We start from the raw sequence: 23,205 nt of genomic DNA on the forward strand, positions 1-23,205 counted from the left end.
ACCACCCAGGACTTCACTCTTCCCCTCTGCAGGGTCTCCAATTCCAGCCCTCCCAGTAAGTATTCTGTGTGTGTGTGTGTGTGTGTGTGTGTGTGCGCGCGCGCGCGCACACGCGCACACGGAGCAGGATGACTGGGACACGGCCCTGGTGAGTGGCAAGGTGTCTCCCGGGAGACTCAGTGTCTAGCAAGGCTGGGGAAGTGGAGGCCTGAGAGGGGGCACGGCAGGGGAAGAGGGGGCCGGAGGGGACTGTCATCAGTTAGGAGAGATCGAAGAAGGGCAGCGTTGGGATCCGCAGCTCTCTGGCTCGCTCCCTTTTCGTGTGCCAGGGCTGGGGTGTGCACGCGGGGCTTGGGAGCTGTGCCGCAGCTCTACCATCGGACCACAGCTCCACTCCAGCCTCTCTGTGGTGAACTGGAGCCCGAGGGTCTCGTCGACTCGGCCCGGGCTGGGTTCACCCCCCCCCCCCGCCCCCATCCTTGGATCTCAGCCTCCTGAGTCGCTGGGATCACCGGCCTGCATGGCGGTGCAGCTTCTAGGGCGCTAGACGGCCTTCCGGGCCCAGGACAGCAGCAGGGCCGGGAGCCTGGCCCAGTGGGAACCGCGGCTTGGGGCGGCCTTGACCTCGGCCAGGGGCCCGTCCGGTGCCCGCGAGCGCCACGCCGCTCTGGGCGGGGGAGCCACGGAGCCCGGGGCGGCGGGTCCCGAGCCGAGGAGCCCGGGGCGCGGCTTCCCTCCAGCCTTCCCACGACGTGGCGGGCACCCGTGCGCCCCACGCCGACGCGCCCGCGGCTCCGAGCAGGCGGTTCCCCGAGCGCGCGCCCGAGGCCGCGTCCCCGCGCACGCCGGCCGCCGCGCCTCCGAGCGGGACTCCGCCCCTTCCGCCCCGGCCCCTCCGCCTCTCCCCAGCCACCGGCCTCGGGCCCGCCCCCTCCCGATCCGTAAACAGGAAGTGGCCTGAGCGCCGTGGCTTCCGGCGGCGGGAGGGGCTGAACGGCGGCGGGCCGGAGCCAATGGCGGAAGGTGGCTGGGACGGAGCCAATCCTGGGCCGCGGGCGGGGGGGCCGCGGGCGGGGCCGTCAGGGCGCAGCCAATCGCGGAGGCCCGCGGGCGGGGCGGGGCCGGGGGGCGCGGCCGGGCTGTGGGCGGCGGGCGGCGGCCGCGACGGGGTCAGGCGGGGGCCGGGGCGGCGATGCTGCAGCTGCGGGACTCGGTGGACTCGGCGGGCACCAGCCCGACGGCGCTGCTGGCGGCGGGCGAGGAGGTGGCGGCGGGCGGCGGGCTCCGGCCGGGGACGGGCGCGCCTCTGCGCCAGACGCTGTGGCCGCTCAGCGTCCACGACCCCACGCGCCGCGCCCGCGTCAAGGAGTACTTCGTGTTCCGGGTGAGGGCCCGGGAGGGGGCCGGGGCTCCGGGGAGGGGGCCGGGAGGGGGCCGGGGCTCCGGGGAGGGGGCCGGGGCTCCGGGGAGGGGGCCGGGAGGAGGCCGGGGCTCCGGGGAGGAGGCCGGGAGGAGGCCGGGAGGGGGCCGGCACTCCGGGGAGGAGCCCGGGGTTCCGGGGAGGAGGCCGGGGCCGGCATGGGAGGAGGCCCGGTCGCCTGGGGAAGGAAGGCCAGGGCTGGCCGCGTAGAGTGACCTCTACCCCGGCCGTGCCCAGCCCGGCACCATCGAGCAGGCGGTGGAGGAGATCCGAGCGGTGGTCCGGCCGGTGGAGGACGGCGAGATCCAGGGGGTGTGGCTGCTGACCGAGTAAGTGGGGTGCGGGAGAGCTCGGGTGGAGGGAGGGGCCTGGCAGAGCGGCGGGACACCTTGCAGGGTCCCCCAGGGCGGCCTCCAAGCCCTCCCCTGAATAACGGGCACAGCGGCCTAGGCCATGGCCTTGAAGGGCCGGAGGGCCCGCGCAGGCCCCAGCGACTTTTCTTGCCCCTCCAGGGTGGACCACTGGAACAACGAGAAGGAAAGGCTGGTGCTGGTCACGGACCAGTCGCTGCTCATCTGTAAATACGACTTCATCAGCCTTCAGTGCCAGCAGGTGGTCAGAGTGGCGCTTGGGGCGGTGGACACCATCTCCTATGGGGAATTCCAGTTCCCCCCAAAATCGCTCAACAAGTAAGTAGGTGCAGAGGGCCCAGGCCCCTGGGTGTCAGCCCCTCCCTGGTGGTCTTGCTTCCCTGCCCTTCTGAAGTCTTGCTTCAAGGGGCAATGGAGAGATCCTTCCAATAGAGGTTATGACAGAGGGCCCCCTTGAAAGGATACTGGTAGGAAACAGCTCTGAGGCCTGAAGTAAAACTGGTTCGTGTGGGGTTTGATAGATGGAAGCAGAGCTAATGTGTTAAAAGCAAACTTGGAACTTTCTCAGATAAGTACATTCTATCTCCAGAAGGAGAAAATTACATGGCCATACTTTAGCTCTTACTGGTTGATTTTTCACACACACACACACACACACACAAAAATAAGGTGCTACTTTTAAATTTATAGATATTGCAAAAACTTAGATCTGAAAATATCTCATGGCTGATTTTCAGGAGCTGCTCATCAATGCCTTAAGAGAGTTTTCTGAAATTAGAAAAGTGTAGGCATCAGTACACAGTCAAACTATAAAACTTAAGAGATCTGGAATTCAGGAGAGTTAACCAGAGGAAACGTTTTAGCCAACATTCAGTAGAAAAACGTGACAAAAATTCCTTGGAGAGACAGGTACTGGTGTCGTGCTCAGGCCTGTCATCCTAGCTTAGGAGGCTGAGCTCTGAGGATTGTGGTTTGAAGCCAGCCCAGCAAAGTGTGTGAAAGTCTTATCTCCAATGAACCACCTCCAGGAAACCACAAGTGGTGCTGTGGTTCAAAGTGGTAGAGCTAGCCTTGAGCAAAAAAGCTCAGACATAGTGCTCAGGCCCCAAGTTCAAGCCCCGTGATCAACCAGAAAAACCACTTCTCGAGTACATTAATATAGTCCCATTAACTTGGGGGCTTGGGGAGGTAAGTCAAGGTCGGGCTATGTAGTCCAGGCTGCCCTTGACCTCACGATCCTCCTTCTTGTCTTAGCCTCCCAAGTGGGATTGCAGGGGCGCCCCACCTTGCCTAGCTGTGTGGATTTTCTAAACTACAGAATGATTTGCCAGTCTGCATGTCATCCTTGCACGGAGGCCGTGCTGAGCTCCATATAGTTCCAATTTAATAGGCATTAAAAGATGAAATTCAGTGTAACCAAGACAACACGTTTGTTACACTTGGGAAGTTCTTAAAGCAACTGTCGATGAAGATGCTAGTGACCACCGAAATGTAGCCGCTATCCACTGGGAACACGTGAGGTCTGCCTCTGCGGTGCTGCTCTGACTGTCCCTGGGTGCCGTACGTGCTGCTGATGTCATTTCTTCTCCTTCAGGCGAGAAGGCTTTGGGGTTCGCATCCAGTGGGACAAGCAGAGCCGCCCTTCCTTCATCAGTAGGTGGAACCCCTGGTCCACCAGCGTGCCCTACGCCACTTTCATAGAGCACCCGATGGCAGGGGTGGACGAGAAGACGGCCTCTCTGTGCCAAGTAAGCAGAGGACAGGGGCGCGACGCGGCCCCCTCTCCCCGCGGTGACCCACACTGTCCCGGTCGGTGCCGTCCAGCTGGGTGCCGCGCCGGCCGCTGAGCATTCCAGTGCAGCTAGCAGTGAGGCGATGGCCTTGCGTTTTTAAGAGGGGCTGTGCTGCAAGAGGTTGATGGGGGACGCGGGCGGGGGGGTGCGCGCCCTCTGATCTTGGGGGACGAGCTCGTAGACTGTGCAGGTTTGTACTGCTCTCATGCCAGCTGAGCGCCGCAGTGGAGATCGCAGCCCCTAGGGGACCCCGGGGGTGTGGCAGAGGCCGCCCTTCAGGAGGGCACTGAGAGGCTGTCAAGAACCCGGCAGTTATGCCCGCGGGCCACTCCAGCCAGCATGGATGCCGTCACAAAAGTGAGCCCACTTGAGTTACAAGGGAGCTGGCAAAGCCCCGTGGGGCCCGTCGCCCCTCACGTCATGCAACACACTCAATTGTTGGTGACGATGCTGGCCAGGCACACTCCACTGCCAATCCTGTGGAGTTTTGTGCAGCATGCTGAGACTCCAGGTTCAAGCCTGGCACCACACAAAAACAGGACCCCAGAGCAATGCAGTTACGCACATGCAGGAGGTATGCCGGCAACACTGGTGGCATTACTGGTGTATATGTCCACTGTGCTCTCTAAGATTATCTGTAGTACACGCCTTCTAACCAGCCCAGCTTCATGCCCCCATCTGCTGTGCCGGGCGGCGACGCTGCCCCTGCCTCCCGGGTCTTGCTGACCCCCCGTGGGTGGCCTGTGCCATCGTGCCCATCCTTTGGCCTGTGCGTGGGGATGGACGGATCGGCTGTGATGCGTTCCTCAGAACCCGATTTGTCGTGATGTCAGTTGTGACTGTATGGAGAGTTTGTGGAGGGGTTCCATGTAGTGAATTACTCTGGTTTTGCCTAAAGGTTAAAGCTATGTCTTCTCTCTTTCTCCCTCTCCCAATAAAGTTGGAAAGCTTCAAGGCTTTGTTAATCCAAGCTGTCAAGAAAGCCCAGAAAGAAAGTCCTTTGCCAGGACAAGGCAACAGCGTGCTGGTTTTGGAGCGCCCACTCTTCATCGAGACCTACGTGGGGCTGATGTCCTTCATCAACAATGAGGCCAAGCTGGGTTATTCCATGACCAGAGGGAAAATAGGCTTCTGAATGTGGCCCGGTGGGCGCACCGCACCCTCCAGGCGGGCTGGTGGGTGGGGCGCGGGGAGCGTGGCCTCGTGCAGGGGTCTGAGCACAGTTGGAATAGTGCAGTGAATTCTATGTATTTAGTCAGGTTTCGGATGCTGGCTGATGTGAGCTTCCAGAAGCATAAAGGTGAGCTGCCAGGCCGCCCGTGTCCCAGGTTCTTCCCAGCCCCGCCCTCCCGCACGCTGAGCGAGCGTGGCCCGCAGCCGTCCATCCGCCCTGCAGTGCCCACACTGCACACTGTGGAAGGCGGGGGTCCTACTGTCTCAGTGCCTGCACTACTGCACAGACGACGTTTACACTCGGCGTCGAGTTTTGTATCCAATTCAATCCACTTTTTAAGCTCAATGCTAAAGCTGCTGCCAGCAGACTGGTCACACGCAAGACGCAGCCTGGGCCTGCTGTGGCTCTTGTAAATATGTTCAGCTTAAAGTCACCCTCTTCCTAGAGTCCATCCAAATTGTGTTAGTTATTGGCATCTTACCCAGGCATACAAAGATTAGTTCTTTACACAATTGACAACTCGAGGGAGTCGCCATTGATCATTATTTGCACAGTTTTGACAGCTAGATGTATCCTAAGTTTGTGTTCTGTTCGTGTTTAAGGGGACTGGGGAGTTTGCTTCCTAAAGATGCACTTTCATAAAAGGGCCACATTAGACCCCCCTGGAGCAGTGTCCCCCCCCCCCCCCCCGTTCCTGCAGCCCCTGCCTCGTTCCTGGGCGGCGTCTGAGGCTCTGTAAATGGGCGAGCTTTGGTGAGTCCCCTGCACCCTCAGCTTTCCGTGTTGCTGAAGCCCTTGGTAAAGCTCCGTGGCTGCGGACCACGTCCCCATTCCCGGAGCCCACTGGCGGGCAAGAGGAAGGCCCCACTGACTCGGGTCTCCGGCTTTGGTCTTGTAGTAAAGATGTTTAGAACCACATGGATGTCGCTCCTTTTCTGAAGTCACTGCTGTGAAAATGGCACTCGCGCTTAGGAAGCAGCTGTGCCGGGCGGTGGTGCGGCCTGGCCGGCCCTGCTCGCGCCTGGCTCCTCGGTGGGCAGGCGGGCGGGCGGGCGGGCGGGCAGCGGGAGCACGCCGTCCAGATGCCGGCCGGCTGCCTGGTGGGCACCTGGAGACGCCGGGGTTGTACTGGACGGGCCGGCGCGTCCTCACACAGGGGAAGGCCCAGGAACTGGGGACTTAGTAGGCCAGGATGGACGGAGGGTGGTGGAGGCTAGGGAGGAAGCACGGGTGGGTAGAGGGAAGAACGGAGAAGGCCTCCCATGCCTTTTCAGGAAGCAAGTGTGAGTAGTCCTATGAAGTGGCAAATGTTTATTTTAAATAATGAAAATTATAGCAGTATACTATACATATTTACAGAAATCTTGTTACAGAAAAATAGAATCGCATCGCCGACCTGGACTCCGGCAGGAGTGCTCCCCACGGCCTGCTCTTCACGCGAGGCCGGCCGGAGCTCTGCCCGGGCCCTAGGCATGGCCGTCCCTTTGTCCTAAGGCTGGGCTGACCGCCTCCCTGGTCTCCAGGAAACACAGGCAGAAGTGGTCCCTGCTGAGGAGGGCCAAGGAGTCCCCGCTGAAGTGCCAGCACAGAGCGAGCACTGGGAAGTCGCCTAGAGAGACCAGGGGGCCGCAAGATTAGAGCGGGAGGCCGGGGTCTCTGGAGGGCCGCCGGCGGCTGAGCACGGTGCCAGGTGGCGGGCAGAGCCAGGCGGAGCCAGGCGGAGGCCTGGAGATGAGCGCCGCCGCCGCGCCCCCGGGAGGCCACGGACCCACCCGCAGGGCTCACCTTCCCCGGGCACCTGCACCGACACGCAGCCCGCGGGGGACCACAGGTAGACCTTGGTGCCCCCGGTGCAGATGGCCAGCCGCGGCTGCTGAGGGTCCCACTGGAAGGCGCGCACGGGGGCCAGCTGCTCCAGCACCACGAACAGCCGCAGCCTCCGGACGTCCCACACCCACACGGCGTGGGGAATGCTGTCTGCAGGGGGCAGAGCGGGGGCACCGGTCACGCGGCGGGCGGGGGGCACCGCGGCACGGGGTCACCTGGTGCTCTGAGGCACCCGTCGTGGAGCAGAGCACGCAGACCCACCCGCAGGGCGGCGCGCGCCCTGGGCCCGGCTCTCCCTGGAGGAGCCAGTGGGAGCGAGCGGGTCGGCTGTGCGCAGCGCTGGTGGTGTCGCTGCCAGCCGGGACCCACACGGGCCGCCCTCACCCTCGCCGGTCGCTCTGCTGGTGACTAAGAACGGGGAGGCCAGCAACAGAGAGGCCAGCACCGCACTGACCGTTCCTCGTCGCCAGGAAGTAGCTGTCAGGGCTGAAAGCCAGCATCCCTATGCCCATCCTGGGGTTCGCTCTGTCGGCCACGGGCTTAAGGGTCTGCAAGGCCACCGGCACGGAAGCGATCTCATCTGGAACACGAGAGGGAGGGGGGAGGGTGAGCGGGGGGGGGGGGAGGGAGGACTGCGCTACAGTAGCTGGGGCCTGCAGCACCGCCGAGAGAGGATGCAGCTCCCGTTTTTAGTCAGGGAGCCCGGCCTCGGCTGAGGGGCATGGGGGGTGGGGGCCGCGGTGGGGGGCCTGCCCACGTGCTCCGGGGCACAAAGGTGCCAACACCTGCAGGGCCTGGGTCAGAGATGGGACGAGGGGGCGGCGGTGTCTCGAGCCCAGCGGTGCCACGCGCAGCTCCAGACCCATGGCCGCGGTCGCGGCTACTCAGACTCCGCATGCATTCCGCCCCTCAGCTGCTCAGCTCACTGTCCGGCTGAACCCCAGCTTCCGGCTCTAGGAAGGGCCTGATGGTTGGGTCACCGCAGGCCCTCAGGGGTGCCTTCGCTGTACCCCTCCCCACAGAGGGGCTCAAGCACAGGCCGCAGCCGGGCACGGGGACACCAGAACCGGGGAGTGCCTGTGTCCAGCCCTCACCAGTCGCCCTCCAGACTCCCTTGGCTTCATTCGGGGAGTTTAATGTGCACTTAAACATGGCAGTTTCTGGGTGGTCTGAGCCCCTCCACCTGGAGGCCAAGGGGTGGGGGACACGGACTGCCAGCAAACACCCAACGCCCAGCGGCTCAGGAGCAGAGGGGGACAGCAGCGCCAGGCCACCCTGACAAGGTCACCCAGACCCCCACGGTAGACGCAGAATGTGCTAGAGCACCACCAGCACCGGCAAGCCAACCACCTAAACTTCACCTGGAGAGAGGAATGTCATATACGTGGACGGGACACACGCCAGCTTCCTCCCACACAGAAATTCCTCCCACACGGGAAGGGGAGCGCCGTGGGTGACTCACACTTGCTCTCGGTGGCCGCGAGGTGACTGGCCACGGGGAGGAGCGGCGGGAAGGCCACGCAGCCCAGCCCCGGCTGCACGCTCTTCTTGGCTTCCTTATACACAACCTGGAAGACAGAGGAGGCCACCAGGCAGTCTGTGGCAGGGGCTGCGGAGCCGGGGCGCTGGGAATGGCCGCCAGGGTGCCTGGCACGAGCCTGACGCGGCACCGGGAGCGGGAGGGGCGGCGTGGGCCCTGCGTGGCCGGCTCCTCCCCAGGTCCGTGACCGGCCTGCCCTCTGTTTTTTTTTGTTTTTTTTTTGTTGCCAGTCCTGGGCCTTGGACTCAGGGTCTGAGCACTGTCCCTGGCTTCTTTTTGCTCAAGGCTAGCACTCTGCCACCTGAGCCACAGCGCCCCCTTCTGGCCATTTTCTATATAGTGTGGTACTGGGGAATTGAACCGAGAGCCTCATGTGTAGGAGGCGAGCACTCTTGCCACCAGGCCATACTCCCAGCCCCCGGCCTGCCCTCTGACCAGAGCGGGCGCTTTCCACGGGCGCGCACTGTGCGTAGACGGCAGCGCCGCGCTCACGCGCCGGCCGCTCCTCCCCCAGCCACGCCAGGGCAGCTCTGGGGGTGCAGCCCGCGGCTCGCTGTGCTGGTAGCAGGCGTCTCTGGACGGGTGGGCTCGGGAGGAGGGCGGCGTCGCCGTCCCTGCTGTCTCCCAGGGACCCGGCAGCGGGCAGCAGGCCGGCGCTCTAACGCGGCTACACGGCCATCAGGTGGGCCCCTTCCTCTCTGCCGTGGGCCCCGGGCTGCTCCCACTGCAGCCCCTCAAAGACCCCTAGCTGGCCCGCCCCTCCCCTGTCTGTCCCCCTGTCCCCCTGTGCAGAGGCAGCGGTCTGTCTGCGCTCGTCTGCCTGAGACCCAGAGCAGAGCCAGGCACAGCAGGCAGGGGCCCGGCTCCCCGCTGTAGAAGGCGGGGATCTGCAACAGGACACACCCAGAGCAAGACCCCTGGCTGGGGTGGGCGAGGGGGGAGCCCGGCACCAGCAGGCTGCATGGACGGCCACTGACAGGAAGTGGGGCAGCTCCCGCCCCGAACCCCCACTCTGCTTGAGCAGAGACCTGCATGGCAGACTCACTGTCTTGGGGTCACTGATGACAGCAGGATGCGCAAACTCGGTGATCATCCTCCATGTGACGTGATTGAGGAGACGCACCTGTGGGGGGGACCATGGCAGCTGTGCACCTGCGCCACTGCCCCGCATCCCCCCCCACCCCGGGCAGGGGTCCTAGGCCCTGCTCTCTCCCCCACCTTTCCATCGTAGCTGCCCACCGCCAGGAACTGACTGCTGGGGCTCCAGGCCACAGACTTGATGCCCAGGGACCACTCGTAGGCGCAGTAGGAAGACAGCAGGCGGCCGTCCAGGGAGTACAACAGGATCTTGTACTGCGGACGAGACGTTCGGACACGTCACGTCATGTCACGTGTGCCTGGAGCCCGGCACGGCCAGGGCCACGGGGGGGGGGGGGGGGAGACCCCTGCCGGCAGGAAGGGTGATGCGGGAGGACCGGAGGCCCCGCAGGCCCTCGAGGAGAGTGAGGCACACCCCCCCCCCCCCCCGCCCCAGCGGCTTACCTCCAGGCAGGAGTCCCACACCGCCAGCACACAGCCATTCGGGGCCCACTCGATCCCCGCCAGGTCCTGGGTGTCGGTGTCGAAGTGCTTCCGAGGGAGAGACAGGGCGACCACTGGAGTTCACCCGACACGCACCGCCGGGTCTGCCTTTACTTTCACAGGCACGAATGTCTGCGTGCTGTCCCCGTGTCCCAGGCCCGCACCCTGCACGGGTGTCGCGGGCGGTGCTGGCCCGGCCCGGCCTCCTGAGCCCCGCCCCACAGGGGGCAGCTGGGTGTCCCTGTGCGTTCCCGTGCCCCCCCACTTCTCGCTCCTCTGAGACCAGTGCTGCCTGAGGCCCTCCCTCCCTCCCTCCCTCCCTCCCAACGTTCCTCCGACTACTGCACTCGTGCTCAGGTCCTGCCACCTGCACGCACAGCGCTTGCGGGGCGGCGGGCTCCGTACCGCAGCCCCTGAAGGGCCGCCCGGACCCGGCTTCGGGCAGGGCTGAGCCCATCGTGGTCCTCCCGCCGTGGTGTCCGTTTGGGAGTACTGTGCGCTGACCCCGAGCTTCTGAAGACGGCCGTGTGGCCAGGACAGTGCTCAGGGCACAGCGCTCTGGGCTGCACAAACAGCCCTGGAGTCCGGAGGCGCCCGCTCCCCCTCCCACCCCCCCGCCCGCCCCCGCAGCCTCACCCGCAGGAGCTGCCAGTCGCTGCACACGAAGATGCTCACGTAGTCCCTGCAGTCTCGCCGCTCGGCCAGCGCCAGGTAGCGGCCGTCCCTGGTGAAACTCACGCCTGCCGAGGAAGGAAAGCGGGAAGTGCCCAACAAGAGGAAGCACAGCCGTCCCCGCCAAGGAAGAAGAGCGACGCCGAGGTCAAGAGCAGGAAGCGGCAGGAAGGCGGCTGCGATCGCGACACCCGGCCGCAGGAGAACTGTGGGCTGTCTCATCTCACAGCAGAGATGGGCGGCTCCCACACGTACCTCCCAGAATTTCGGAATTATGTCAAATGACTCCATCCCTGACAAGTCTCAGAATCTTCCAGAGAGAATACAGTGCCAGGGCTGGGGATATGGCCTAGTGGCAAGAGTGCTTGCCTCGTATACATGAAGCCCTGGGTTCAATGCCTCAGCACCACATATACAGAAAACGGCCAGAGGTGGCGCTGTGGCTCAAGTGGCAGAGTGCTAGCCTTGAGCAAGAAGAATCCAGGGAGGATAGTGCTCAGGCCCTGAGTCCATGGCCCAGGACTGGCAAAAAAAAAAAAAATACAGTGCCAGATGAATTTCTAACTTCTATTAAAAAACTGCAAAAAAAAATTAAGAAAGGTATTTCCAGACAGACAAAGTCAGCTTGTAAGCTGGGCATGGGGGGCACACCTGAAATCCCGGCACTCAGGACCCTGAGGCAGGAGGGCTGTAGGTTCAAGGCCAGCCTGGGCAACACACTGAGACCTTGTCTCAAAGACAAAAGAAAAGGCAACTTTTTACTGTATTTCTTACTTTTGCTTTTAAATTTAGTCATTTGGGAGAACAAGTGTGTGCGTGCCATTCCTAGGGCTTGAACTCAGGGCCTGGAAGCTGTCCCTAGTGTTTGTGCTCAAGGCTAGCGCTCTACCACCTGAACCACAGCTCCACTTCTGGCTTTTTGGTGGCTGACTGGAGATAAGAGTCTCACGGACTTTCCTGCCCAGACTGGCTTTGAACCATGATCCTCAGATCTCAGCCTCCCAGGTAGCTAGGATTATAGGCTTCAGCCACTGGCATCCAGCCAGGAAAAAACTAAAAATTTAAGATAAATACTTAGTAAAAAAACTTTGGTCAAGACCATAAAGTTATTTTTTCCAGTTCTGCACTAGCTTAAAGAGCCCCAGGCCAAATTTCATGCTTCCAGAGTAACAGAGGTACTATTTCCACTAAGGAAATGTCTGTGCTCTCTGAGAGATGCTGGCAGTCCAACTCTACACCCAAACAACACACCGTGGTCCCCACAATCTCTGGGGTGGGAGCACAGAGCTAGGATGGGGCGTTCATTCCATCACATCACCCGCTGTGCTTGGCCCAACCACGCCCTTCCGAGGCCCAGTGACCCGCCACTCTGACCCCTGCCAGGCCCCATCCGCAAAGAGCTGGGGCTTGCTCCGAGAAGAAACGGGCGAGTGCACGCTGACAGCCGCTCCCAGCTGTGCACAAGCCAGGCAGCTTCCGTGGTGAAGGCCGGGGCGGACCTGGTCTTTCAGAGGCCAGGCGCAGGCGCCGGGCATCCAGGAGCACTAGCGGTCCCCAAGGGCTGGGCAGTCAGGGTGCCCGCGTGGCACGCTGTGGGAGCGCTCCACGTGAAAAGGGTGGACAGGGGCGTGCACGGGAGGCCGGTGGTGACTCACCCTGCGGACACGCTTTGGGATACTTGATGTACGACACGGACTTGGTGCACAGAGACCAGACAGTTATCCGCAGCTGTGGAGGAGGAAGAGAAGCGACTGGGCATGCACTGGGCACACTAGCGCCAACATCCAAGGTGGAGAAACAAACCACAGTTAACGTACACATCGGCCACCTCTACCAGCGCCCCAAGCCACGGCCTGAGCTGCAACCAGATCGCAGCGCGCGCCTTGGCCCATGCTGCGACACCACGCCTGCCTGGGTGAAGGAAGCCATCGCCAGCACACTGACCTACGACCCCGAGACCACAGCCGCCAGGAAGTCCATAGGAAAGCTCCAGAGACTGTTCAAATCCTTCAACAACGTAAATCTAATTTCTTGGTGCTTTGTTTTTCTTTAAAGCTAGATGAGAACATTATACTGGGCATATAACGCTCTCACTTAAGAGTGGGCACGCTGCTACACCTGACTTTCATGTTCCCAGGTCATTTCAGGCATGAGGACAGATCACTAGGCAGATGGGGGGCGGGGGTAGAGGAGGAGGGCAACGCAGATAGAGGGCTAGGAGGATGGAGGACAAAGGGGGGGAGGGGAGGAGGGGGAGGGGAGGAGGAGGAGGGGGAAGAGGGAGGATGAGGAGGGGGAGGACAGGGAGGGGGGAGGGCGAGGAGGGGGGACGAGGATGGGAGGGGAAAGGGGGAGGAGGGTGGAGGACGGGGGTAGGGGGAGAGTGAGGAGGGGGAGGACGGGGAGGGGGGAGGACGGATGAGGAGGGGTGGATGCCCACTCACGTGGAATTCGGTTGTATTGAGAATGTGGCGCCCATCTGGGCTCCAACAGGAAGCCACCAGTCCAGCAGAGCCCTCATCAATTTTGCAGTGCCATTCCGGCTGCTCCAGAGACCACACCTAGATCCATGAGGAATAAAGTGCTGCGTTAACCGACTAGCTCACCCCACCCCTCTGCAGGGCAGAGCTTGGAACAGGTTCAAGGAGAACCACCACGAAGTTCCAGCACAAAACGCTGGTATCAGATCCACTGGGACAGCACGACACTGTTCTTAGCAACGACCTTCCGACCTTCCGTGGGAGTTTCCTTCAAGGCAGTGTATTCCTGCTCCAGCCCCCAGCCACACCGGCAGCTAGGCTTTGGGTGTGTAATTAAACACACCCTTTTGGTGCTTCCAAAGTGTGCTTCTGCTTTTGGGAAACACCTGCTGTTTGTATCTGCTTGCAAACTAAGAATATATATATATACATATATATATATATATGTTTATATTTTTCGGGCTAGGAGTCTTTATTTAGCTGTGCACAGCATCTGTCCCTGACCATCAGGATGGTGAAGAACAGCCCTGGGCCTCAGTAGGGTGGGGTTTTTAAAGACAAAAACCACCTGTACCACAGGCAGATGGCACCTATGGCATGCAGGGGGCCAGGCAAGTTAGGCACAGCAAGCACACAGACATACGGAAGCAACGTGGGTGGGCCGTGATTACAAACAGCAATTGCACCTCCTTAAACGCTGGTAAACAAAGCCATCAAAGTACTAAGCCATTTCAAACTAAGAATGTTTTGGCGTTTCTCATTTTACAAGTATTTCAACTCAACTATGAGAACACTATAGCTTAAAAAGAAAACTGATTGGACCTTAATTGCACATTTTTTCCCAAACCAAAATGGTACACAACAAAATCAGGTGCTGCTTTCACAATACTAACACTATCCTCAACAGAGTACCTGCGTGAGCCTCTGAAAATATGGCTTGTATTACACACCTGCTTAAGTCTCCATCTGTACACGGCACACACCTGTACGAGCCCCACTGTACACGGCACACACACCTGCTTGAGCCCCACTGTACATGGCACACACCTGCACAAGCCCCATCTTTACATGGCACACACCTGCACAAGCCCCATCTTTACATGGCACACACACCTGTACGAGCCCCACTGTACACGGCACACACACCTGCTTGAGTCCCACTGTACATGGCACACACCTGCACAAACATGGCACGCACAACTGCATGAGCCCGTTTGTACACGGCACACACCTGCATGAGCCCCATCTGTACACGGCACACACCTGCATGAGTCCCATTTGTACACGGCACACATCTGCTTGAGCCCCAGTGTACACGGCATACACCTGCACAAGCCCCATTTGTACACAATACACACCTGCACGAGCCCCATTTGTACACGGCACACACCTGCACGAGCCCCACTGTACACAGACACACATACACCCACACAACACCCCCCTCTCTTGCACAGGACACACACATTGCTAATTCCCCACTGTACAAGGCACACACACCTGGCCGACTCCCTGCTTGTGCACAGCACACACACCTGGACAACCCCGCGCTTGTACATGGCGCACAGGATGAAGAGGGAGTCTGCCGACCACTCTATGTGCTGGACCTGGTCCACGCAGGTATACAGCTGCAGGATCTGAAGCGTGCTCACATCCCGGACCACTAACCGGTACTGGACACAGGAAGCCTAGGAGAAAAGAAAGCAAGGCCTTGACATCTGCACTCCGCAGGCAGGGAGCTCCTGAATGCCAGAGCCGACCTGCACTCAGCGACCGTTCCAGAAGCTCATATCTACTTAGCTTTGTCTTCATCAACCACCACGCACATCTTCCAAACAAGAGAGGTTACACCAAGATAACACCAAAACCTGCAAACTAGGCTTTAAGACGACTACCAATTTGATCATCATACTGTGTATACACCTATTCGATGATCGCATGTGCTCCATAAATCTGTACAACTGAAATAGTCATCATAAAATAAATAAGCTTGGTGGTAGTGCTCAGGTCTGTAATCCCAGCTACTCAGGAGGCTGAGATCTGAGGACTGGGGTTTGAAGCTAGCCTGGGCAGGAAAGTCTAGGAGACTCTAATCTCCAATTAACCACCCAAAATGCCAGAAGTGGAGTGTGGCTCCAGTGGTAGAGTGCTAGCTTGAGCACAAAAGCTCAGAGACAACACCCAGGCCCCGAGTTCAAGCCTCAGGACTAGCATGCACATGCACGCACACACGCACACACACACACACAAATTCCAGTAAGAGATTATAACCAGTGTGCCACAATGCTGAGAGAGTACAAGACCCAAAGCACCAAAATTAGACACACAAATAAAATCTCTCTTATTCACTGAAACTTTCATAAACAGTGAAAAAAAAATGTGGGGGGGGCACCTTGAAAAACATACTAATTTGGGGGGGGTACCGCTTAAGTTAATTTTCTCCTTTTGTAACTGAATGCTACTGTATGTGATTTAGAATAGTAACAGCTCTATAAAGAAAGTAAACATGAAACTTGAGAGTTGAGACCTCAAAGACCTGGGCAAAGTTAACAGTAAAGACAACAAAGGCTCAAACTGGAAAAAAGAAAAAAAAAAAAAAACATTGGTTGGTTAACAGAAAACAGCACTTTCCCCCTCTGGTACCAGGTCTTGAACTCTTTTGAGCCTTTGCTGTGTAACTGGAGATAAAGATTCTCCTAGATTTGTCTGCCCAGGCTGGCTCTGAACTAAGATCCTTATATCTCAGCCCCTGAGCAGCTAGGATTACAGGTGTGAACCTCCAGCGCTAGGCTTCAAAGCCTACTGTTGATGAGGATTTTCTCCGGGCTTCCTGGCTTCCAAGGGTCACACACTCCCCTTCCTCCTCCTCCCCCTGTGGAGGATATGCACTGGTCACATTGCTATTTCTTGAAACAAATTACTGCACAATGATTTAAGCATTTTTCTGTCACTTCTGGAATGAGCAGCTTAAAACAAAATTCTAGTCTTCAAGCTTTTCTTTGCCCTGGACAGCATGCTGGTTGTTTAATCATTTATTCCCACGTGGTAAGGACCCAGGGTAGGGAAGCAGCCCAGCAGGTATCCGTCTGCAGCAAGGGAATGATACATTTGCCTTTGTGACAAAGTAACAGTGGGCTGGCCCTCTAACACCCTCCAACCAGACGCCTTGTCCCGCCCAACCTCACCGACCTCACTCGGTTTTGGACACCTGTGCAGGGACGTTGGCAGCTGCCCCAGGGCTCTTGACCCCTACCTAGGCAATCTGCCCTTGCCCAGGTTTCATCCCTGCCAGGGCACCTGTTCAGGTCCCTTCCTACCCTGGGCACTGGTCGAGTCTGGTCGAATCTAAGGGCATCTGCTCCAGGTCGTGCTCTGACCTAGGGGACCTCCGCAAGCCCAAGTTACCAGTCCAGGGCCCTAGACTCAGGCTCCGTGATTCTGCCGGCGTGTGCTGCTACCTAGGGCACCTGCGCCCGCCGGGGTCGGGCCCCCGCCTGCCTGGGGCACCTGCGCCCGCCGGGGTAGGGTCCTCGCCTGCCTGGATCACCTGCGCCCGCCGGGGTCCGGACCGCGCCTGCCGGGGGCACCTGCGCCCGCCGGGGTAGGGTCTTCGCCCGCCGGGGCTCCGGGCAGCCCAGGCCGCCCCACCCCCTCCCCCCCGCCAGCGCCTCCCCGGGCCCCCGCACCCTCGGCGCTCCGGAGAAGCCCGCAGCCCGGCGCCTCCATTCCGCCCCCGGCGCCCGGCTTCCGCCCCGCCGCGGGCCCCGCCGCTCACCAGGTACTTGCCGTTCGGGGAGAACCTGCACAGCAGGTGGGAGAGCTTGAACACCTCGGAGAAGTTCATGGTTGCCGCCGCGCGGGCCGCGGACGCCGCCGGCCGCGGCCCCGGAAGCCAGGCGGCGGAAGCCGGCCGCAGCCAATGGGCGCGGAGGGCGGGCGCGCTGCATTGTGGGGCGGGGAGTCCGCGGCGCGCTCGGGGCGTGGCTGGCGGAGGCCCCGCCCCCGGCCCCGCCCCGCGGCCCTCCGCCCGGCCCGGCCGCCCGGGCCCCTCCGGGTCGCCGCCCCACCCCACCCCGGCCCGGGCCGCGGGGGCCGCGGGGGACTTTATTATATAAAACCACACGATAACGTAACGCGTGAAACGTGAACTTGAGGCCCGCCGCGCGCGCGTGGAGCCGGTCGCGGGCAGGTCTCCCAGGCGGCCTCGGGCGCGCACCCGGGACGCACCCGCACCTCCCCTGCGGCCGGGCCCGGCGGGCGCGGGCGGCGCACGCGCAGACGTCGGCGCGCGGTGCGCCTTGGTGACCTTTCCTGAACACTCACTTCTACTTGCCTAGAGGTGTCGTTCCCGTCGCACACATCAGGAGAGGGGCACACTTCCCGTCGAACATCCTCACCCGCCCTCGTTTCCCTCCCTCTTCCCCGCCCCCCCCGTCAGCGCATGGATTCCACGTCGCGTCGTTCCACGTGGGGTTCCCCGCGCGCGCGGGAGTGCCGGGGCTTGAACTCGGGGCCGGGGCTCTGTCCTCCGGCCTCTTCCCTCTAGGCCGGCGCTCCACCGCTCCAGCCATAGCGCCACTTCTGGTTTTCTTGGGTGGTTTATTTGGAAATAGCGGCCTCCTCGTCTACTTTCCCGCCCGCGCTGATTTAAAACGACCATGCTTGGATCTCAGCCTCCTGGGTAGCTAGGGTTACAGGCCTGAGCCGGGGCACCCAGCCTTTGTTTATTCCTGTGTGTGTGTGTGTGTGTGTGTGTGTGTGTGAGAGAGAGAGAGAGAGGAGAGAGAGGGAGAGAGAGAGAGAGAGAGAGCGAGCCTCGTCTCTTGCTCTGGCGTTCCTCAGGTCATGGAGAGAACGAATTTGACGCTGCCGCAGCCCAGCGGATCCCGCGCTCCCGCCGGTTCCTCGCCCCAGCGAAGCTGGGCTCCACGGCGCTTGGAGAAGGGCCGAGCCCGGCCGGGTCCCCGCTCGGGATCCCCGCCTGACGCTTTGGGGACGGGGCCGAGCACCTGCGCGGTGGCTTGACTCTCTGGCTCCCTATTGGATGTGGAGTCCTCGGGTTCATTCCAGACACCAGGTCTTCCCCGGACCGGGCCTCGCCACGCCCGTGCCCACGATGCCCTTCGTACTTCGAGGAATCCGCGGGCCTCGCCGGCGCCGATCTCCCGCAGACACACACGCGCACACGCAACACACGCACACACGCCGACACCGAGTTCGGAAAGCCCAGCACTTCCCAGATCCCGGTCCCCAGGAAGCTCCCTAGGGATGTAACCAACACCTCCAAAGATCGGGGCTCTGCACGCGGGGTGCTAGCCTTTCCGCCCCCAACCCACACCAACCTCAGCGTGGTATTCGTCTCTGTACCCCACGCCTAACACACCGTAGGGGAGCAAGAACTGTAGCCCGCTTTGGTGGGGTCCGAGGGCGCGCGGAGGAGCGGGTCGGTACCTGCCTACCCTGCCCTGCGTCCGGCAACCGTAGTAGCGCAACCTTGGCGGGCCCAAGAGATCGCCGAGGACGGGGGGATCATCGGGGGGCCGCGGCGACGTGCGCGTGGGGTCCTCTAGCTGAGGCCCTGCCGACCGCGATGAGGCCCCAGAGGCCCCCAGTCGCCCAGCATGGAAGGGAGGGGGGGGCGCAGCAGTGTCCCGTCAGAGGAGTCCTCGCCCGCCCCGAAGGTGCTCTGTGCGCGCAGCTCTGGAGTCCCCTCTCACACCAGCACCGCGGACGCCCAGGCCTTCGGCGGGCTGCTGGAGGAGGGGGCGAGATGGGGGCCACGGCCCTGCGGGGTCCGCATCCCACGGTCACTGGGGGGGGGGAATCTCCTCTGGATCCGCCGTGGGGAGCCGAGTGGGCAGCGGGGACACGGCAGGGTCCTCCCGGACAGCCCCGCAGTCCTCGCCCCTTTCTCCGTCTGCCACAGCCAGCGTGGGCTCGGCCCACTCGGGGCACCTCTGACCCCGGATTCCAAGGCTGTGCCCTGCGCCGGGGCGCGGGGGGGACCCAGGCGTCTGGGGCCCGGAGTGAGCCGGCGGGGCGGGGGATCCGGGGCGTCGGGGCGCGGAGTAGCGGGGTCACCCCCCTTGGCTCCCACCTGCGGAAGGTTGCGATCGCGTCTCGCCCGCGAGGGCCCCGCGTCCAGCCCCGCTCGGGCAGCAGCGCGACCCGGGCTCCGCAGGGGAGACGCGCGCCAAACCGCGGCGGGAAGCGGGCGGGGCGGCGCGGGCTCCGGACCCCGACTCCGACAGGGCCAGCTGGGGAGGCGGAGCGCGGGTAGGAGATCCGGGCCCCGGCCCGGCCCCGCCGCCGGGTTCTCCGCCTGCCACGGCCGAGGGCCCGCGCTGCCTTCCCGCCGCCGGGCTGCGAAGAGCGCTAACGCCCGCGGCCACCCCCCTCCCCGCGGCACCTCCCCTCCGCGCGCCCATATAACCCGCCTCGGGGCCCGGCAGCCCGCCCTGCCTCGCCGCCGGCGCCGGTCCGCCCGAGCGCCCGCCCGCCCGCGCCCACCAAGAGCGCGGCTGCGAAGCCCCGGCCAGAGCCGCCCGGCCCGGACGCCGATGCCCGGGGCTCCGGCCGCAGCAGGTAGGCAGCGCGGGAACCCGCCGAAGGCTTGGGGGCGAGGGAGGGTGAACCTGGGGGGGCCGGGCCGGCTCGCGGCTCCGAAGCGGGGAGTCCGAGGTGAGGGGCAGACCCGGCAGGAGGTAGAGCCGGGGACGCGCGGAGCCTCGGAGTTCAAAGGCCCCGCACCCCGCTCCCGGAGCTGGAGGGGGCCGAGATCCGCCGGGGGGGGGGCGGGGGGAGGAGGCCCGGTCCGGCCAGCGGCGCGGGCCGCCTTGCGCTCGGGGTTCCGGAGCGCACTTGGCCCCCCGGTGGGCCAGGGGGCGGCCCGCAGCCCCCACGGGGGGGAGGCCCGGTCCCGGGTGCGGGGGGGGGGGGAAGTTGGAAGGCGAGCGAGAGTCCGCAAACTCCTCTCCGCGGCGCCCACTCGCTCCACTCCGCAGCCCGGCCCCGGTTCCCGGGACTCCGCTCCCCGATCCCTGCGCCCCCGGCACGGAGGCCCCGGGCCCCGGACTGCAGAGCGCAGCCCGCCGGGGCGCCGAGCGCGCGCGCGGGAGGCCGCGGGGGCGGCGGGCGTCTCCGGGTGGGCTGCGGTTTGCGCCGGGGTCCAGCCCGCCTCGGCCGCAGGTCCACGGGGAAGGCAAAGAAGTCAGGCGACGAAATCAGGCTCGGGGGTGGTGGAGGGCGCTCGGGCCGCTCCCTCCCGCAGAGCGAGCCCTCCGGTGGGGAGGGTCTTCTTCTTCATCACCTTCCCACTCTGCTGGCCATTTCCTCGGGGCCGTGCAAGGGCCGGGGCGCACACACGGAGGCACCGAGGGCCTAGAGAGCCGGGTGTCCTCCAACTAGGGGTCCGGAAGAGAGTGCCCTCTGACCTCTGGCCCCGTTCTCTTGGTTCTCTGGGTGCTGAGGTCCCTGGGGCCCGGGTCTCATTAACATCGCCTTTGACTTTTTTGTTGTTGAGGTGTTGTTTTTTTTTAATTACTCACATTGTTTCACCTTGATAATTCGCTTTAGAGGAAATTGAGTAAAAGGAAACAAAATAAATGATCCCTTGGCTGTGTTCTGAAGTTTGTGCCACTCATCCTTTGATAAATCCCATAAAAGATTGAAAAACAAACAACGAAAAGCATTGCTTGGAGAAGAACAGGAAAGTGTGTGGAAATTTGCTCCACAAGATTTGATGGACGTACTTTTAAAAATAAGATTAAACGGCACTGAACGTTTCGGGTGTTGCTCACTAATCAGGTGGGGCTACAGGTGGGAGGGAGGGCCTTTGCCACGTGAGGCAGGCACTCCTGGAAAAAGCCGCAGAGGCTCTGCCTGTCCTGTGGTGGTTCTGGTTGGCTGTGGAGGGCAGGTGTCCATGGGAAAGCCATGCTGGACTGAAAGAATGCAGGAGTTCAAGTTCTTTCTGTCTGTGGGCCATGGGCAAGTCACTCAACACCCCAGAGCCTCAGTTTACCCACCGACAAAGTAGGGTCAAAACTGTGCCTGCCTCAAAGAGTTGGGAGAGCATGGAACAAGTTGTCCTATCCAAAGGGCTTGCAAGGGAGTCTGGCACCTGCTAAGGGACCCCTCTTGTGATGGCACTGTGTCCTGGGTGCTGCTCCTGGGTTGGGAGGGTGGGGGGCGGGGGGATGGGGGGGGGCGAGGAGCCAGCCTGCTCTCTGGTCGTCTGTGGATCTGGGGCCAGGGTGATGGCAGTGAAGCAGAAATCTGCCCAGGAGCTGGGTGGCATCTGTGTTTATTTATAGCGCGGGCCCCACCCAGGCCCAGGAATGGATTTACAGTGCTGACCACACGCAGTCTCTGAGATGAAAAGAGGAGACAGGGTTGAGAGGAGAGGGGGGCCATGGGGCTCAGGGGAAGCCCCGCTGGTCCTCGGGACTCACTGACCCTGAGCCCCCCAAACGGAGCCCGTTGTTACCAGTGCATAAAAGTAAGCTGTACACTTATTTCAGCGGGAGATGATTTTCTGTCTCCTGATTCAGGGATGACTTACCTACACATGGCACCGTAGACATGGCACAACTTGAGTTTGCAAAAATCAGAAGTCATTCAGAACACCATTCATGTGTGTTGCCGCTATTTTATGGCAGACTCACAATTCGGTGGAGACAAAGATGTTATTTTAAAACAGAATATTGCCTCACAATTCCACTTCAGCCGTAAAAGAGAAAGAAGAAACGTTGATGAGTAACAAGGTGACAAGGACTCCTAGCCCCCTGTTAACACCTCATGGTTCCTGTCTGAGTCTGGTATCACTGATTAGCACCGGGCCCAGTCACTTTTCCCAAGTCACAGTCGGATGGTTGGAGGCGGTATAGATAAATGCTCAAAGCGTGTTGTCTGCCTGCCCACCCACCGGTGGACTGCACACTTTGCAGAAGTCACACTTCAAAAACATGGTGTGTGTGTGTGTGTGTGTGTGTGTGTGTGTGTGTGTGTGTGTGTGTGTGTGTGCTGTTCCTGAGGCTTGAACTTAATACCTGGGCACTCCCCCTTTAGCTCTTTTGCTACTGGTGCTCTACCATCTGGGCCACAGCTCCACTTCTAGTTTTGGGGTGACTAATTAGAGATAAAAGCCTCATGGACTTTTCCTGTTCTGGCTGCTTTTGAACCATTACCCTCAGATCTCTGTGTCCTGCATAGCTAGGATTTCAGGTGTGAGCCACTGGCCCAGGTTATGATTGCCTTTCAATGTTTTTCTTTTGGCTATGTTGGGGTTTGAATTCATGGGCTCCCCTTGGTAGGCAAGTGCTCTATTGCTGACCCACAATGGCAGCAAATTGGCCCTTTAAATATCAAATGGACAGAGTGACATTCACTGGTGTATATTTTGTATGACAGTAGTCTACACTTGGGGTGTGGCAGGGGCGGCTCCCTTTGGAGCTCCGAGGAAAGTTCAATCCATGCCTTTCTCCATCCCAGACCGATGGCCATTCTTGTAGTTCACTGGCTCCTCGATGTGCCCACTGACTCTGTTTCTGTCACACATACCGTGTCATCAGAACTCCACACCTACCTGCCTAACCCGGGAGGAGCTCTTCCTGAGATCCCTACCCTAACCATGCCTGCAGAGGTTTGAATTCTGAATCAGATCATTTTCTAAGACTCCGGGGGTTGTTTCTTTTGGGAGATTGCCATTCATTCAGTGCATAAGAATATTACAATTCAACAATTGGTGATTCTTTTGCTTTTGGCATTTACAACTTTCCTCTTACAAGGAAGGGTTCCTGTAGCCAGCAGACACACATGGAGCAAGAACCGGCCCAGTCAGCATGAGAGGGCTGCTGGGAAGGGGCGTGAGGACATAGCATCCTAGGTCGAGGGGCCACGAGAAGGGCCCTGGGGAGTGGCGGGAAGGAAAGGCTGGCATCCCAGGGCAGCTCCCCCCAGTCCCGAAGAGGCGAGGCTGCAGCATGCACCCTGCTGGAGACAGAGCAAGGTTATGAAGCCAGGTCTTGGGGCAGTAGGTGGGAGAGGAGTGGAAGGGGCAGGGTGCAGCTATAGCAGATTTCTACTGAGACCATCAAGCCGCAGACATTCCCACTGAGACATTCCCACAGGGGGTGGAGGCTTTCCAAAGAGCCAGCTGTGAGGGAGAAAGCCCTGCTTCCCTTCCGTCTTGGTGTGTGGCTTAGGCTGTGACATCAATGGACATGACAGGCCGCAAGAGAAAAGCAAACTGAGAGCTGAACAGGTGGCACGATCCCATCACTTTGAAGGCTGAGGCAGGAGCGCCATAAGTTCAAGGCCAGTCTGGGTTACCTAGCAAGACCATGTCTA

General features: G+C 61.1%; 2 protein-coding genes across 4 annotated transcripts; one reads left to right on the top strand and one right to left on the bottom strand.

The window, feature by feature from the left end:
• Window positions 1-1,132: 1,132 nt before the first annotated feature.
• Tprg1l (tumor protein p63 regulated 1 like) lies at window positions 1,133-5,671 on the top strand. Of its 2 annotated transcripts, XM_048350108.1 has the most exons (6): window positions 1,171-1,384; window positions 1,658-1,749; window positions 1,933-2,109; window positions 3,386-3,539; window positions 4,525-4,744; window positions 5,458-5,671. In XM_048350108.1, the coding sequence occupies exons 1-5, from the start codon at window positions 1,193-1,195 to the stop codon at window positions 4,717-4,719; spliced, it is 810 nt and encodes a 269-aa protein (XP_048206065.1). In that variant the 5' UTR covers window positions 1,171-1,192; the 3' UTR covers window positions 4,720-4,744; window positions 5,458-5,671. The 2 variants fall into 2 exon arrangements, with proteins under 2 accessions (XP_048206064.1, XP_048206065.1); XM_048350107.1 differs by having other exon boundaries at window positions 1,133-1,384; window positions 4,525-5,671.
• Window positions 5,672-6,054: 383 nt separating this feature from the next.
• On the bottom strand, window positions 6,055-16,728 carry Wrap73 (WD repeat containing, antisense to TP73). 2 transcript variants are annotated; one of them, XM_048350105.1, is made up of 12 exons: window positions 16,631-16,728; window positions 14,391-14,543; window positions 12,823-12,939; window positions 12,034-12,106; window positions 10,343-10,446; window positions 9,668-9,754; window positions 9,344-9,478; window positions 9,171-9,248; window positions 8,048-8,153; window positions 7,040-7,165; window positions 6,544-6,735; window positions 6,055-6,367 (listed from the first exon to the last, which is right to left on the bottom strand). In XM_048350105.1, exons 1-12 carry the CDS (start codon window positions 16,697-16,699, stop codon window positions 6,225-6,227), a joined length of 1,383 nt encoding a protein of 460 aa, XP_048206062.1. In that variant the 5' UTR covers window positions 16,700-16,728; the 3' UTR covers window positions 6,055-6,224. The 2 variants fall into 2 exon arrangements, with proteins under 2 accessions (XP_048206062.1, XP_048206063.1); XM_048350106.1 differs by lacking the exon at window positions 14,391-14,543.
• Window positions 16,729-23,205: the final 6,477 nt, after the last annotated feature.

The sequence above is a fragment of the Perognathus longimembris genome, chromosome 7, assembly GCF_023159225.1.
Source record: "Perognathus longimembris pacificus isolate PPM17 chromosome 7, ASM2315922v1, whole genome shotgun sequence".
NCBI lineage: Eukaryota > Metazoa > Chordata > Mammalia > Rodentia > Heteromyidae > Perognathus > Perognathus longimembris.

Coding starts and splice junctions, on each gene's coding strand:
- Tprg1l (XM_048350107.1), top strand. CDS start 1,193: ATGCTGCAGCTGCGGGACTCGGTGGACTCGGCGGGCACCAGCCCGACG. Junction 1,750..1,932: donor GGGGTGTGGCTGCTGACCGA/GTAAGTGGGGTG, acceptor TTGCCCCTCCAG/GGTGGACCACTGGAACAACG. Junction 2,110..3,385: donor CCCCCAAAATCGCTCAACAA/GTAAGTAGGTGC, acceptor CTTCTCCTTCAG/GCGAGAAGGCTTTGGGGTTC.
- Wrap73 (XM_048350105.1), bottom strand. CDS start 16,699: ATGAACTTCTCCGAGGTGTTCAAGCTCTCCCACCTGCTGTGCAGGTTC. Junction 14,544..16,630: donor CCCCGAACGGCAAGTACCTG/GTGAGCGGCGGG, acceptor CTTTTCTCCTAG/GCTTCCTGTGTCCAGTACCG. Junction 6,736..7,039: donor CTTCCTGGCGACGAGGAACG/GTCAGTGCGGTG, acceptor TGCCCCCTGCAG/ACAGCATTCCCCACGCCGTG.